Source organism: Pelodiscus sinensis, chromosome 3, assembly GCF_049634645.1.
Source record: "Pelodiscus sinensis isolate JC-2024 chromosome 3, ASM4963464v1, whole genome shotgun sequence".
Classification (NCBI taxonomy): Eukaryota; Metazoa; Chordata; order Testudines; family Trionychidae; genus Pelodiscus; species Pelodiscus sinensis.
This window is the reverse complement of record NC_134713.1, coordinates 20,942,984-20,960,294: the sequence shown is the minus strand read 5'-3', so window position 1 is coordinate 20,960,294 and position 17,311 is coordinate 20,942,984. Positions and strand designations below refer to the sequence as shown.

At 42.1% G+C, this 17,311-nt stretch overlaps 1 protein-coding gene across 3 annotated transcripts in view; it reads right to left on the bottom strand.

Annotated features, from left to right (window-relative positions):
• The window catches only part of SMC6 (structural maintenance of chromosomes 6), a 117,745-nt gene that overhangs the window by 34,185 nt on the left and 66,249 nt on the right, over nt 1-17,311 (bottom strand). For 2 of the 3 annotated variants that reach the window (XM_075923452.1, XM_075923451.1), the window contains exon 21: nt 11,679-11,816. In XM_075923452.1, the coding sequence (XP_075779567.1) occupies nt 11,679-11,816 (138 nt within the window). Of the gene's footprint in view, nt 1-69; nt 226-11,678; nt 11,817-17,311 lie in introns of those variants that run through there. The other variant, XM_075923453.1, reaches the window with a different exon arrangement.

Below are 17,311 nucleotides of genomic sequence, written 5' to 3'. Positions count from 1 at the left end.
AATGCAATGTAGATGTTGTATGGACATGGGAATTAATTCCAAAACTTGCCTTTCAGAGGTAGTATGACTCGCAAGGCCAATCACAAGCTGGTATAATGTGCTTGAACATAACACCTGATACTCCAAGTAGTTGGTGACAAAAATGTTGTTCTGATTGCTATCCACATTTTTATAGTGCTTGGTTGTGGGATTCCAAACAAGCCTCCTGGAGAAACTCTAGTGCACCTGAAATCACATCAGAACTTTGGGATTATTATTGTATTTCTATGACAAATCATCTAGAGGTCAGGGACCCAGTAGGCTCGGGACTGCACAAAGAAGCAGTAATTACCCCAAAGATTTTTTGGTTTCTTCTCACACCAGGGAAGTAAACTGGATTATATCAATGAGGATACACCCTGATTCAGTTTTGTCTAGATATTTCTTCATAGGTATAATGTGGGGTCTTTGGCTACCTTGGAAATCCAAAGTGCTTTCTGGGCCAGAAAAGTATGACCACCACTACACCTCTCTCTACTTCTCTTTCCTGTACTCTTTATGTGAAGTGTCTTGAAAAGCAGCAAAACATTCTCTATCCAGAACACTGTCTTCATTATCAAGAAGAAGATTTTGACCTCTGATTAATGTCTGATTTAAGAGAAGATATAAACACTCAATGTCTCAATTATAAGCTAACCTCCAATAAGAGGTAGGAGGAGACTGCCCCTACAAGTATCATAAGTTATGTGGTTTCTTGTGCCTTGCCCAATGCAGCTGGTTACAGACTGGATAATGAACTCATTAAACCACTGATCTAATCCCATTGGGAAACATAGGTTTTATTTTTTTCTTTATAAAGATAAGAGGAAAAAAGCCACCATGACCATTGAGGTGCTGAAATGAGCTGTAAGGATGTGGTTTGAGGAAAATTTTATCTAGATTTCTTAGGAAGCTTCTACTCCCTTCTTCAAAAACAACTTAAAAATAGTCTTATGATACTTTAGAAACTAATAAAAATATATGAATGGATCATAAGGGGGCCACTGCGCCCCTGCTCCCTCCCACAGAGCAGGAGGGAAACCGGCTTTTAAACCGGCTCCCTCCAGCACCCCCTCTACTTCCCCTCCCTTTCTGCCTCTGATAGAGGCAGCAAGGGGGGGAAGCCACCAGACGACTAGTGTGTCAACTATCCAATCAGCTTTTGCTTAAAATCTTTAGTCTGAATGGCTATAGATGTTTTGAAGATGCTGTGCAGTATGTCACACCTTTTACGATGTATGGGGTCTTCTAGAAAGAAGTTCCCTTTGAAAGTTTGACTATATTTCACTAGTAGAACTGCTGCTGCATCAATCTCAGGATCCCAAAATTTATTAAATCTGTTTTATACAAGCATTTTAATTTAACATTTGGCTTAATCAAATATCCTCATTTGAATTTTATGATGCCCTCATCAATAGGAAAGCCTATCTAATAATACTTGAAAAGAAAGAATATCAATGAGTTCTTTGCAAGTTACTGACTGGAATCCTGTCTTTGAAATGTCTTTTGTTTCTACTTATCTTTTGGAGATGTATTTATAGTACCTCTCCGCCTGGCTGTTTACAGAAGGAAGGGTAATATATTATTCATCCCTTCATGGGTACCACATGTTTTATGGTGGGAGGAAAGGGAACTGTGTAAGAGCACTAGTTCTTTCCCCTAGGGAACTAAAGATTTACTAGGGATGTTAGAGATCATGTAATTGAATAGTCATGAAACAGCATGAAATCTTAGTGGTTATACAACTATTCAATAGTCCCTGGGAGTGGGGCTGGTAGCCAGTGCACTCCCAGCCCCAGTCCTGGGAAGACCCTTACAGAGGCAGTAGCATGGGGTAGCATGAGAGGTAGCAGCGCACTGTGGCAGGCGGGAGCTGGTCTGCCAGAAGAGCTAGTTTAAAAAACCAACTCCCTTCACACACTGCTACCTCTGAGACAGAGGCAGCAGCATATGGTGGCAGCAGCCTAGACTTACCAGTTAATTGTGTAGTCATCTATATGATGACATCCCTAGGACTTACTTCAATATATTCAGGAATCTGGGACAGAGGGAAGAAATGGGATTCTGGATCCTTTCAGGCCTTTTCCCTCTCCAGGCAAATCTGTTACAAGAATTTACCCAGAGTTGAACAGATAGCTTGTGTTTAGATTATGGCTCCTCTGGCAGGACGGGAAACTGACATGCTAATCTGACTGAGTCCTATATTCTGACAGTGCAACGATTTGATAGCTGAATCAGGCAGGACATAATTCACTTCTGTAAACATGTACACACTGCCTCACATAAGGAAAACTGCTTAGATTTAAATCAGGGGGTTTATAAGACAGTTCTGCTTTGCCTGAGCAAGGGGCACAGGTATATGGTAGGAAGGTTCTACAGTGGAAAGTCTGTTCATTGAATCCAAAAACTGCCAATCCAAGGGAAGAGAAGGTAAGAAGTTGCCACTGCATGAAAATAAATACAAATAAAACAAAATGGTCAGGAGAAACAGAACTGCCAATTTGTTCCAACACCAGACACACAAAATCTGGTGGAATGAGTTGAAGAGCAGAGCTTAATTCTGGAGCCTCCAGCAACACTAGACTGCCTCCAAATTCCACAGGAGTAATAGCCCATTAGTACTCTCTGAGAGAAGCTATGCAACAAGAAATTCATTTTCCAATAAAAGTGTGTGTCTTTTCTTGTTTGCACATAGCACTCAGTACCAGGGATGTAAAATCCTGTTTAGTTAGCCCGTTAAATGTTAAATTTAACTGGTTACCTGATTAAATGGGGACGGAAGGGAGGGACAGTGCCAGCCATGGCCAGGAGCGAGTGATCGAGTGGGAGTTGGAAGCCTCACACAGGGGGTGGGGGTGGAAGTGGCAGCAGCGGGGGAGGCATGAGGGCTGGGAGCTGGCAACCCCCTCATCCCTCCGCTGCTGCTTTCATCCTGTGTGAGCTGACAGCCCTCCCCTCTCCACCACTGCCAACCTCTGCCTCCTTCCCTGTGTGAGCCAGCACCCCCTGCAGAGATGAAGCAGTCAGCGCCCCTGCCCCTCAATGGGCTGTGGGTGGTGGGTTACTCCCAGGTAATAGTTAACCATTCACATCCCTACTCAGTTAACTGGTTACCCTTCACACCCCCTATTGAATACAATGGATCTGTTGATTAGGGTCCTTAGGTGGTATTAAAATTAAAATGTGTAGTTGTAATAAATTAATACAAAAAAGGAGTATCTGCAAGGTCCTACATATTTACAGCAATTTGTCTATATCTATCGATTATAAACTATATTTTAGGTACATAATCTAAATCAGTAAGTTTCTAAAATTCTCCCTTCTATTACTTTAACAAAAGAGTGAAACTGTACACCTTTAGCAATCTAGTGTTGTTTTAGTCACTTTTCCTTCATACTTGTAACTTAAAATGAAATTCTAAAGTCAATCTGGTAGCTCTGAAAAGGGGACATGTAGGCTGCAGCATGTACCACAACTTCTCGATGCTCAACTTTAGAGTAAGCTAACTGCCCAAAGACTAACCAGCCCTAATGAGATATTCAATTCCAAAATCTGTGGTTCCTTGCAAGTTAGTGCAACAAGGAGGCTCCAAACCTTCAGGATACCAACAGCTCAGAGCAGCCATTGCATTGCCAAGATAGAATACCTTTAAACAATTGTTTGCTGATCAAAATTGTAATAAAGTTGCAGCCACCTGATCAAAAGTCTAATGCTTGTGTCTGTCCCTATCGGTTCCTGCCATTTGCTAGACACATTCCTATGAAGTTTAGCATCTAAATAGCCTCTCTTTTGTCCTCAGTCCTGAATACTTTCATCAGAACTCTCTAGAAAATTATATTCATGTTTAAATACCGTATTGATTATTTTGTAAGAACTATCTATTTTTTCCAGTGATATAATACCATCCAAAACAGAGGCAAAGCTTAGAAAAATTGTGCTATTTTTCTTTAGTCACAAAGAAGTAAATATAAATTTTACTGGATAAGAACATTTTCATCACACACTCCTCACTGGCGCAATAGAAACATTATTAGCATGATAAGCCTGAGTTATCCAATGGAAAAGTTTTTGCCAATAATTTCCTTTCTGCTAGCAGCACCTCCCACAATTCTGGACGTATGAGTTGCTCTCTTCTCTCACGTGTGTTTTGATGACACAGTCTGGCCATAGCCTGTCTGTTCCTGTTTGCTGACAGATGAGTTATTCCCAAGCTTTAAAACTTGTATATACCATTAATGCATATATTAGACATAGTGAAATAACAATGTATGTTAGATGAAGGAAAATTGTCATCTGGTAACGATTCCACTTCATACCCAACTGTTTACTCAGTCATCCACAGTGAGTAAAACCATGGGAAACCCTGTTAGCAGGAAGGAAAGCAATAAGATTTTTTTCTGCTCTGAAGTCCCATCTTCCACAGTTGTGGATGTCTGGGAAATAGCAATGAACAGATATAGGAAGGACTGAGAAACGTGAGAAATCTGGTAAAAAAGAGAAGTAACCTGCCATATTTGTAATCTGGCTCAAACGTTTATGATTTTTGGGCTATTGCCTGCAGCACCTTCCTACTACAAGTAGTAGGTCCACTTTGTAGTTTTAATTAAGATGTTCACCGTAGACCAAGTGGTCACTTTGCAAATTCTCAAAATGGATGCATTTGCTTTGCCCACGCAGAAGTGTGAGAGATCTGTGGATTTCCACAGCACATAGTCTAATCCACCCAATGACAGAGGATTTAGGAAGCTCCTAGTCCACGGCATTTTGAGTGGAAGGAAATTAATTAGAAGACCAATTTTCTTGTAGAGTCTGGAAGAAGTCAAAAGATATTTTGAAGGCAAAGGTTCATCACATCTTTGCAATTGGGCAGAACGAAGAAAGGAACCTCTCAGGAAGCACGGAAGGAAGCACGGAAGGATGAATTTCCCCTGAGAAGAAAGGATTTTGTCCATTAGGATGTCCTCATGGAACACGTAGTAAAGCTCCTATATAGTGTGACAGAGTCTGGCCAGAGAGCCACAGGAGAGTAGTAGAAGGAAAATATTAGCAGACACCTGATGTGCAGTGATATTGGACTAAAGACCTTGGTTCGTGCCTTCCTGGGGAAAGAACAGAATGGTTGGAATTCCTACATTTCTGGAGTGTTTCTTAAACTTTATAAGACTGAGGAACATGAAACAATGTAATTTTTTTTATGAGGAACGCCAAGGATTTTTTGTTGGGGCGGGGGGAAACAAAGTCGGAGGGGTGGGAAGGGTTATTGGCAAAAAAAAGTGGTCACCTGCCCCTTTAAGGGAAGCCATTTTGAACTTGGTTGTTCTCCGCGGCACACCTCCGACTGCCTTGTGGCACACTGTGTGCCGCAGAACACAGTTTAAAAAATACTGCCATAGATGAACTCCAAAGCTATGGGGAGGAAGGTGCATAGTGGAGCATCCCATCCATAAGGACACACATCTCGAAGAACCACTGTTACTGAGCAATGTGAGTAACTTCTTCTTCAACTGCCTCTGTGCTCCACTATCAGCATCTGTAGTGTCTGAGTTATGGTGATGGGCTTTGAGACTGCGTCCTGGACAGGACGGCCAGCCCTCCTGTAGCAATGGAGATTGGGTTGCTTGTGATTGCACAAGGTTCAGAGGACCAAGTTCTGGCTCTGCATATGTCCACTAATGGGATATCTTTCAGGAATGCTGTGGAGGCTGCTACTGCCTATGGGGAATGTGCCATTATTCTTTGTAGTGGTTGTTTATTATGCAGTGTGTGGCAGTTGTGTATGCAATTTGATATTCATTTGGAAATCCACTGGGATGAAATTTGCTGCATCTTTACTTCATTCAGCTACGAATATAAAGAGATTTGTGGATTTACAAAAGAGTTTGGTCTCCTTGAGGTAAAATGAGATGGCCCATCTGACATTGAGTGTGTGAAGGTATGCCTTTAGAGTGTCTTTATATGTGCAGCTTCAGAAAGAAAGCAGGTAAGTGTTCATTATCATGGAAGGTAGAAACTACTTTTGGTAAGAATTTGGGATGTGGATGTAGTGTCACTTTATCCTCCTGTGTGGGTGGGGGTGGGGGAGAGAATCTGTCATAAGGGCTAGTATATCTCCTACCTGTCTGGCCAGCTTGACTGCTATTAGAAACACCACCTTCATAGACATATGTAGAAGAGAGCATGTGGCTTAAAGGAGGCCCTTATAAGGCTTTTGAGAAGAAAGCTGAAGTCCCAGGGAGGCATGAGGTCCCATATTAATGTGTATATATTCTGGATCCCTGTCAGGAAATGTTTAGTAACTGAGTAGGAAAAAAAGGAAGAACCCTCTATTGGTTTGTGGCATGTTGTTACAGCAGATAGATGGGCGTAACAGAACTGATAGATCCGACTCCTTAAGGTGCTGCAATATTCAAGTATTGCAGAGAGGGACACTGTAGTAGGTGGCATTTGGTGTTGCTGGCACAATGTGGAGAAACACCTCCATTTCTGGTTGTGGGGCAGCGAGCTGTTTATTAATATGCGTTTTACTCTGTTGCAGCAGGATTTTTCAGCACGATGGAACCATACAGCAAGTCAAGCTTTGAGGTGAAACACTACTGGATGTGGCAACTGTAGTGTTGTGACAGGAGATCTGGTCAATGTAGTAATATAGGACTGCGAAGCAGCAGGTGCTTGAGGTAAGGGAATCAAATTCTGTCTGGGACAGGTTGGTATTATGAGAATGTGTGGTTGGTCTTCATGTACCTTTTGAATTACTCAGTGAATTAGTGGTATGTAGGAAAGGAGGCATATAGGAGTGATGCAGGCCATATGAGAAGACAGGCATCTCTGATCTGTGGTCAGATTTTGCTCTTGAGCAGAATTGATGACATTTGTGATTCTTGTGAATTGCGAAGAGAATGATGTGTGGTTATCACCACTTGTGAAATATTGTTTGAATGACTGTGGGGTTCATCTCCCACTTGTAGCTCTGAGAAATGGCAGCTAAGTTTGTCTGTTGTGGTGTTATAAGAGCCTGGTAGATAGGATGCCATAGGTGTAATGTGTTTGATACACCAATTCCATAGTTTGAAGGCTTCCATGCAGAAGTAATAAGCTCATGCTCCACCCCGGAGGTCGATATGGAAAATACACACATTGTTCTCAGAGAGAATTCATACAGTTTTGTTTTGTGTAAGTGATAAAAAGTGGTGACAAGCATTGTGTATTGCTTTGAGATTCATGTGTGATTTAGGCTCTTGAAGGGATCACTTGCCTTGAAAAGTGTGCTGTCCCATAAAAGCTCTCCATCCCATGAAGGAGGTTTCTGTAACACCACATGTTGGGACTCCCTGTAGCAACATTTTATGTTTACATCTACCAATACAGGGAGGTGACAACATATTGTGGTACCGAGAACACTTCTATTTAGTCTGTCACAGGAAAGAGTATATACCGCAGAGAGCCAATTCTCGAGGCAATGCAGGTGGAGTCTGGCATGTTGTGACTGCCATTTGTCCCAGGATTTGGAGCCAGGTTCTTATGATGTCACAGGGGCTAAATTGGACAGTATAGAATCTAGGAGTGCTCCTATGAATTCTAAGACTCACGAAGGCGTGAAAGGGCTAAATGATAACACTCTCTACTGACAGTGTTTGGAGTCCATCATAAAATTGAGGAAGCATCTATGTGCTGGGTGAATTGTAATCTGAAAATACATATCTTGACGATCAAGGACTGAGAAGCAGTCCCTTGTCTAGAGTTGGTATAATTGTGGCAAAGGTAACCATCCTGAATTCATTGAATATGAATTTATTGACTGAAAATCAGTCTCCAACTCCCAGTTCACTTCTGGGTATGGAAATAATTGGAATAAAAATCCCTTCATCTGTCGGGTGTTGGAACTGCTTCTACCAACTCTTAATTGAAGAAGGTACTGCACCTTTAAGTGTAGACGATACTCTAGAGAGGTGCACATTAAAATTACTCTTCAAAACATGATTGTGAAAGAGGATGTGTCATCAAATGAGTGTTTCCAAATGAATCCCACTGGAAATGTTTCTTGGCCCAAATGCTATTTAGCATTTTTATCAATGGCTTGGGAAGAAAACAAAAACATTAATGATAGTGGCAGATGACAAAAACTGGAGAAGTAATAAAGAGGACAGGTTACTGATTCAGGCCAAACTGGATCAACTGGGAAATTGAATGCAAGCAAACACTATCCATTTTAATACAGACAAAAGTAAATGTAAATGTCCAGGAATAAAAAATGTAGGTCATAGTTTGGGAAGCACTGACTCTAAAAAAGTTTTGAGGGTTGTGAAGGAAAATTGGCTGAACACAAGCTCATGGTGTGACACCAGGACCAAAAAAGCTAATGTGATCCCAGGGTGCATGAACAGGGGAATCTTGAGCAGGAGCAGAGAGGCTGTTTTACTTCCTTATCTGGCACTGCTGCAATTGCTGCTGGAATATTGAGTCCAGGCCTGGTGACCGCAAGAAGAAGGATGATAAATAGGACAGGATTCAGAGAAGTCATGGAAATGATTGAAGAATGAGACAGCATGCCTTTACAATGACAGACTTGAAGAGTTGGGTTTATTTAGATTAACAAAGAGAAGGTTAATGGGTGACCTGATTACAGACTATAAGCACCTACATGGGGAGCAAATGTTTAAAAATGGGATCTTTAGTCTCCCAGAGAAAGACAAAATATTATCCATCTGAAGCTAGACAAAGCCAGACTAGAAATGAGGCACAAACTGTTAACAGTGAGGGCAATTAACCATAGGAACAATTTACCAAGGATTGCAGTGTATTCTCCTGCAATTTTTAAATCAAGCTGTGCTGTCATTTTGGTGAGGTTTTTCTGTGGGTTGCCTTCTCTAGGACCTCAAGAGGTCTGTCAAATGCATTCTCACTGGGGCACATTCTTTCTGAGTATGAGACAAAGGAACTAGTTTTCAGAGTCCTTGTGATAAATTTGAGAGAAAGGGGCTGAAAAAAAATTTGGTTTTTCTCTCCAGGATGCATGGGATTCATTTTCAGGCTTAAGGAAGCACTGAAAGTTTCCCCGCTTTGTTCTGCAAGAGAGTGGGACTACCCGCTGAATTGTGCAATCAGGGTCTTCCTTGCTTTTGGAGCTTCTACCTGCTCTGCACTGCAGTTGGTCATCCTCTGAAGGAGTTACAGCTGCTTTGGTGGCTAGGCCATCCCACCTGCCTGTTCAACTCACAGCCTTTGGACCTAATGGAATTAGGGAGAGAGAGAAGGATGCAAGCTGGACACAACTCACTATCTGCTGAGCCTGAGATGGTTGCCTAATATATACACAACAATTTGGATTTAAATAAGAACAGCCATATCGAGAGAGATCAAAGGTCCATAAAGTGCAGCATCCTGTCCTCTGACATGAGCAAACACCAGATGCCTCAGAGGGAATAATCGAATCAGGTAATCCTCCAGTGATCTATTCTCTGTCACCCACTTCCAGACTCTGGCCCAAAAAAGCCAGGTATGCCATACCTGCCTATCCTAGCTAATAGCCATTGATGGACCTATCCTCCATGAATTTATCTAGATCTTTTTTGAACCCTGTTATAATCTTAGCATTCACAACATCCCCTGACAGAGTTCATACAATGCACAACCTGTGCAAGAAATACTTCTTTTGTTTTAAACTTGATGCCTATTAATTTCATTGGGTGACCTGACCCTTAGAACTTTTATTATGAGAAAAAAAATAATATTTCCTTATTTACTCTCTCCACATCTGTTCTAGAGCATGTGTGAATATGCTGAATAGTACTAGTTCCAATGTAGGCCCCTTGGGAACACTAATGTACCTCTCTTCATTGTGAAAACAGATAATTTATTTCTACCCTTTTTTTCCTATCTTTTAACTAGTTATCAGTCTGTAAGAGGACCTTCCCTCTTATCCCATGACAGTTTAGTTTGCTTAAGAGCTTTTAGTGAGGGACCTTGCCAAAGGCTTTCTGAAAATCTAAGTAAACTATATCCACTGGATCACTTTTGTCCACATCCTAGTTGACTCCCTCACAGAACTCTAGTAGATTAGTGAGGCATGATTTCCCTTTACAAAAACAATGTTGACCCTTTCCCAAGGAATACAAGTCTGTTCTTTATTACAGTTTCAACCAAATTGCCCAATACTGAGGTTAGGCTTACTAGCCTGTAATTGCCAGGGTTTCCTCTGGAGCTTTTTGTTAAAGCTACTATGAAGCTAGTTGCAATCTGCCCAGTCTTCTGATATTGAAGTTGATTTAAATGATAGGTTAATGACCACAGTTAGCAATTCTGTGATTTCACATTTGAGTTCCTTCAGAACTCTTGGGTCACCATCTGGTCCTGGTGACTTATTACTCTTTTGGCTAGCAATTTCTTCTACAAATTCCCTTAATGAGATTCAACTGGGCCATTTCCTAAGATGTGTCAACTGAAAAGAATTGCCCAGGTTTGGGCATTTCTCACATCCTCAGCCATGAAAACCAATGCCAATAATTCATTTGGTTTCTCTTCAATGGCCTTATTGCCCTTGAGTACTCTTTTAGTACCTTGATCGTCCACTGGTCCCACTGGCTGCTTAGCAAGTTTCCTGCTTCTAACACACACGCTTTTTAATTTGACTTCTTGCTTCCTTTTCTGTTCTGCCACGTCTCTAAATGGCGGTGGAGCCCATAGGAAGATGCTGTATGGGAGGTCTGGGGAGAGTTAAACCCTGAAGGATTAACTGATACAGGGAGAAGGAGGAATGCCAAAAAGGGAGAAGACTGCTCTCCCTTGCCAAAAACCAGAAAGTTAAAGGGCAGAAAAGTTAAAGTAGGAGGGAAGACAGGAGCACAAGAAACCACCACCATCTGGCTGTGTGCAAGAACAAAGTAGGTGTGGCCAGACCATGTGGTACCAAAATGCTGAACCTGCCTCTATAGCTATGACTAGACTACATGGCTCCGTCAACGGAGTCATATAAAATAGTTTATTCGGCATAGGCAAGGAAGCGGGGATTAAGTAATCCCCGCTTCATTAAAATAAAAATGGCCGCTGCGCTGTGCCGACGATCAGCTGATCTGGCACAGCAGGGCAGTCTAGACATGCCGCGGTTGACAAGGGAAGCCTTTGTCAACAAAGGCTTCCCTTAAAGGCTTCCCTTGTTGACCGTGGCGCGTCTAGACTGCCAGGGCTGTGCCGGATCAGCTGATAATCGGCACAGTGCGGCAGCCATTTTAATGAAGCAGGGATTATTTAAATCCCCGCTTCTTTGCTTATGCCAAATAAACTATTTTACATGGCTCCGCTGACATACACCTAGACATAGCCTATGAGTGGCAGAGAGAGGAGAACTGTGGGAGATGATGTGCTGCAGAAAGACTTAAGTTAACTGGCACGTTTAAAAGAACAGTAATGTTTCATTAAGACACACATCATATACAAAACAGACCCCATACACTTCAAGGTATTTTTATCTAACGTAGACATCAATGCTTAAAGACAACTAAAATATGCACAATAATATGCAAAATAGATGTATTAACTACTCAGGGTTAGACCAAGGACACTTGTTTTAAAATAACAGAAACTTCACTTAAAAGAGGGAACTGCTGATTAATAAATGGATCTTGAATACACCTCTGTCTGTTATAAATTATCCAAAACCTTCATACCTTTAATTCTTTTTCCTTGGCAGCTAGTTCTTCTTTCAGTTTTTTTATGGATGCCAAAAGCTTTTTCTGTTTCTCTTCATAGTGCTGCCAGTGGCGTTTACTCTCTTCCACTTCTAAGTCAGCTTGGTTTAATTCATCCTGTTGGGAGCAAAACACAATGTCACAATTAAACTCATTGTGGAAGATCTACGAACACTTCCCCAGCGTTTACTGACTTAAAATGGGGGGATATCTTCAGTTACTATTTTCGGCAGACAAGACACTGGGCTAGACGGACCGTTGGTCTGAGCCAGTATGGCCATTCTTATGAATGGTGAGAAGATAGTATCATTCAGTTCCCTCAGGAGGCAAATAAATAACCACAAAAAACTGTGAAATCCTCCCTCACCACAAAAGACAACCATAAAGAATTAGGTATTCCTTTTCCAGAACTGATATGACTAAACAAATGAAAGGATGCTAGTTGATACAAATATGTTAGTTCCTCCCTCTAGCTCTCAGGTCCATTGGTGTTGAAGGGTTATGATCAATTTACTTTTGATTGCCTTAACTCGGGGGCCCAATCAATGACTCCTGGGCCATACACAGCCCAGTACAGCATTTTGTAAAACTCTTGGCTTGTCTCAACACAATATATTAACAACCGCTTCGTTAGCATTTTGTTGTCATTCTAGTTTGTGTCATTCTAGTTTACACAAGTATGTACACAGAAAATACCACACATAAAACTAACTTATCTAAATACACACAAAACAAGTTGAATTTAAAATATAAATCAATGCAGGTGATTTTAAATCTTATTAAAATAGGCTGTTTGGCCCACACAAGGCTGTGCTTCAGTTTATGTGACTCTCCTGTGTAATCATCTCCCACAAGAAAGGAGTACCAAAGTAAAATCTATCATTTGATTAGTTGTTATATATCACTTCTTTATTTGATGGTGCTTTATTGATCATCATCATTGCCCTTTACGCCCACTGGTGTATAGGGCAGCAACAAAGGTCCTCCATTTCTGTCTGTTACTGGCCAGCCTCTCAATACTGCCCCAAGTGCAATTCATGCTCTTCATTTCTACTTCCACGATCCAGCGCAATGTTGTCTTAGGTCATCCTCACTTCCACTTGCCTTCAGAGGTCCAGTGCACAGCAAACTTTGTGATGGAGCTTCCATCTTTTCTGAGAATGTACCCAATCCATCTCCACCGTTTTTTCATAGTGACGCTTTATTGCAGACTGGTGCTTTGTTAGACTTTTTTTTATGATATTAGTAACATAAGTTTCCTGTAAGCTGTGTGCCTGCACAGCTGTTTTCTGAACTCCGCTCACAAGTTCAAAGCTCCCGTGAAGGTAGGGAGCTCAGCTGACCAGTAGGGGGACGGGTTTTGTCTCACTAAGCAAGCAGATGAATGGAGAGCAGGTGAAAAGGGGAGCTAAGGAGGGAATAAGTGGCTGGGGGGAGGAAGAGGAGAGGGAGCTATTGGATGAGGGGGAGTCAGAGGGAAAGGGAGTTTGGAGAGTCATCTGCACGAGAAGAAAGAGGCAGAAACTCAACACTCTCAAGCCTCCTGGGAAGGGAGAGATAAGGGGCTGACTGCATGGGGATGGTGGGAGAAAGAGGGTGTGAGTGGGTGCTGGCATTTCTGCAGGGAGGTGGAGGCAGGGGGCAGTTTGTTTGGGGTGTCTGATTCACTTGCTGCAGTCCTCTCTGGCTGGATTGGAGACGGCGGGTGTGTGTGTGGGGAAAAGAACAGGCTCCATGAGTGGTGGGTATGGGTATGTGTTGCTAGGAGGACATTTGCATTATTACAGTTCAAACGAAGTTTACAAGGGTGTTAATGGCTTACGGTAAGAAAGAAAAATATTCTTATCACAATTTCTTTGGAGTGTTGCAGATATCTAAAATTCTGATCTTAATGATTTTTTTAAAATCCTATGTTACTAATATGGTATATTATATTGCAATAAGGCCAGGTTTTTGCTATGTGGCAGAATTCTGGCTCTTGTGAGTCAGAAGTAGCAAGTACTGGGTGTGCTGTTTTGTAGGATGAAACCTTATTTGCAAGCCCTTGAAAACAGGCATCTGTCTACAAACCCTGAAGCCATATGTTAATTTGTTCTGAGTCTTCTACTCTGAGTTTTGCTAGTCTCTAAGGTGCTGCAGGGCCATTTGTTATTTTTAAGGTTTTTCAGTTACAGACTAACACGCCTACCCCTCTGAGTGTTTGAGTGAAAGTTTCAAAACAGGTGAAAGTTTCAAAACAGGAGAACTTTCATTTGTCTTTACAGCACAGATCCTAAACATTCCCCAGAGAAACTATATAAGCCTTAGTAAATGCCCTAATGTTACAAACCACAGTTAATAATTCTGCAATTTCACATTTGAGTTCTTTCAGAACTCTTGGGTGAATTCCATCTGGTTCCTGTAACTTGTTACTGTTAAGTGTCTCAATTTATTCCAAAACCTCCTCTGATGACACCTCAAACTAAGATAATTCCTCGGATTTGTCACCTAAAATGAATGGCTCAAGGTTTGGGAATCTCCCCAATATCCTCAGCCATGAAAACTGAAGCAAAGAATTCATTTACCTTCTCCACAATGACTTGTTCATCTTTGAGTGCTCCTTTAGCATCTTGATCACCCAAGGGCCCCACTAGTTGTTTAAGTAGGCTTCCTGCTTCTGATGTACTTAAAAAACATTTTACTATTACTTTGACTTTTGGCTAGCTGTTCTTCAAACTCACTTTTTTGGCTTTTCTTATTATATTTTTATACTTAATTTGAGAAAATTTATCCTCCTAGTTTCATCACTACATTTAACTTCCACTTTTTAAAATGTCTTTTTATCTGTCTCTGCTTCTTTTACTGGGTTAAGCCAAGCCATAGTGGTACTTTTTTGGTTCTCTTACTGTTATTTTTAATTTGGGGTATACATTTAATTTGGGCCTCTATTATGGTGTCTTTGAAAAGTTTCCATGCAGCTTGCAGAGATTTTACTTTTGTCACTGTACCTTTTAATTTCTGTTTAACTATCCTCCTCATTTTTGTGTAGTTCCCCTTTCTGAAATTAAACGCCACAGTATTGAGCTGCTGAGGTGTTTTTCCCACCACAGGGATGTAAATTTTATTACATTACAGTCACTATTTCCAAGCAATACAACTTATATTTACCACTTGGACTAGACCCCTGCTCTCCACTTAGGACTAAATCAAGAATAGCCTCTCCCCTTGTGGGTTCCATAACCAGGTGCTCCAAGAAGCAGTCTAAGGTATCAAAAAAATTTTCTCTGCATCCTGTCCTGAGGTGGTATGTACCCAAAGTATATGGGGACAGCTGAAATCCCCAACTATTATTGAGATTTTAATTTTGATAGCATTTTGTAGTCATTCTCTCTGTCCTGACCAGGTGGTCAATAATACATTCCTACTACTATATTCTTATTATTGCAGCATGCAATTACTATCCATAGAGATTCTATGGAACATTTTGGCTCATTAAGATTTTTAATTTATTTGATTCAAAATTTTCTTTCACATATAATACCACTGTCCCACCAGCACGACCTGTTCTGTCCTTTCAATATATTTTGTACGACTGTTTCACTGATTTTTCTCATTTCACCAAGTTTCTGTGATGCCTATTATATCAATATCCTCCTTTACAACTAGGCACTCTAGTTCACCCATCTTATTATTTAGGCTTCTAGAGTTTGCGTATAAGCACTTTAAAAATGTGTCACTATTTACCTGTCTGTCATTTCCTGATGTATTAGACTCTTTTTCATTTGACTGTGTCTCATCTGATCTGACCCATACTTCCATCCTCTCCTCCTGACTAGAACACAGAGAATCTCTATGAATAGACCCTTCGCTAAGAGATGTCTCCGTCCGATCCATGTGCTCCTCCACACTCATTGGTTTTCCCCAGCCCTTAGTTTAAAAACTTAGGTCCCAACTATAGGATCATTTCTCTGTGTTCCAGTTGACACTTATCCTTCCCTGAACCTTGCGTCCTCCTTAACAGCACTGGGACTGTCTGACTAGAGGTGGGACAGTTATACAGTGCCCCGGAAAGCCTCATCTATATACCTCTCTGCCTCCCTTAGCTCCTCCAATTCAGTCACCCTGGTCTCCAAAGCTCGTACGCAGTCTCTGAGGGCCAGGAGCTCCTTGCATTGAATGCACACATACGCCACCTGCCCATAGGGTGGTCCCCTGGTTCATCCATCACCAAGCTGGTGATACCTGGTCCATTCATCACCAAGCTGGAGGTGGCTGTCCAAGGGCAGGGCGGACGCGGAGCTTGAATATGCTACACTGGGTGCACGCTCTGTTGGTTTGGGCTTGACACAGGAGCCAAGCAGAGCAACAGCACATATGTTGCATCCTTCTCTCGCACTAGATGGGGATATCTTTGCTAGTCTCTGAGCAGCAGATCACATGAATGCCTGCTCCAATTAGTCACTCAATGCCCCTTCATACTCCACGGTGCAAGGGAGACCAGTTGTCTCCTAAGAGAACCAGTCTGCCAGGCTGCATGGTACATTTGGGACACACAATGCACAGACACTGGACCTCTACATCCTTGCAGAGTTGCAGACAGCCATAACTTCTGAGGCCACGAGTGACAACTTTTCAAACTGCCAGGTGGTGCTTGATCCCCCAGCTCTGTTTCAGGTCCTGCACCCACTCCAGCCCTTTCCCCTAAAGACCCAATTCCTACCCTGCCTCTTCTTGCCCCTTCCTCCAAGTGCTGCACCCTCAATCCTCCTCCCTCTCTCCCAGCCTCCCTACAAGCCAGAAACAGCTGACTGTGGTAGGCAGGAGGCATGGAGAGGAAGGGAGAGGTATTGATCAGGATTCACTAGTGGGCAAGATGTACTCAGGCTGTGTGGAGGGTGTTAGAACACTGAACAACTTTAAACTTAATAACGAAGCAACTTTAATAGGGATGACTAACTGAGAGGCTTCTGAAATAGCAATAAATTATACAATAGGCAGATATTAACAATTTAAACAGTTTATTTCAAAACTGTATTTCGCTGAAGAGGGAATCAATAAAGATGTCCTAAGAACTTTTTTTTTCCAATAGACACATCTATGGCTCAATGAATTTTTGGATGTCAGTTTAGAAACTGCAGAATTGGCTATGACTCTAAATGAAATAAAAGTTGGAAAGATTAGTGGCACAGACAGCTCCCTAGCTGAATTTTACCAAAAGTTGTCAAACTTTAATACAGGTTGAACCTCCCTTGTCCAGCACCCTCAGGATTGGAGTGGTTCCGAACAAGGGAATTTGCTGGACATGGGGAGGTCAGGTGTCCAGGCTCTCCCAGGGCTCCCCTCGTGGCTGCTCCTCCAGGGGTACCCAAAGGCCTGACATTCTCTGGCTCACCTGCCTGGCTCTGCTCCCAGGGTTTTCCCAGCCCCACACAGCGGCAGCTGCTCCCAGGTTTCTCTGTCCCGAGCAGCACCAGCTGCTCTCAGGGCTATCTACACCCAGGTCACTGACCCTGCAGCCTGCCACTGATCAGACAGGCTCTGCTCCCAATCACTCTCAACCACTGGGGCCAGGGATCTGTGGTCTAGCAACATTTGTGATCCTGCTGGACCAGGGATCTTGCCAGACCAGAGTC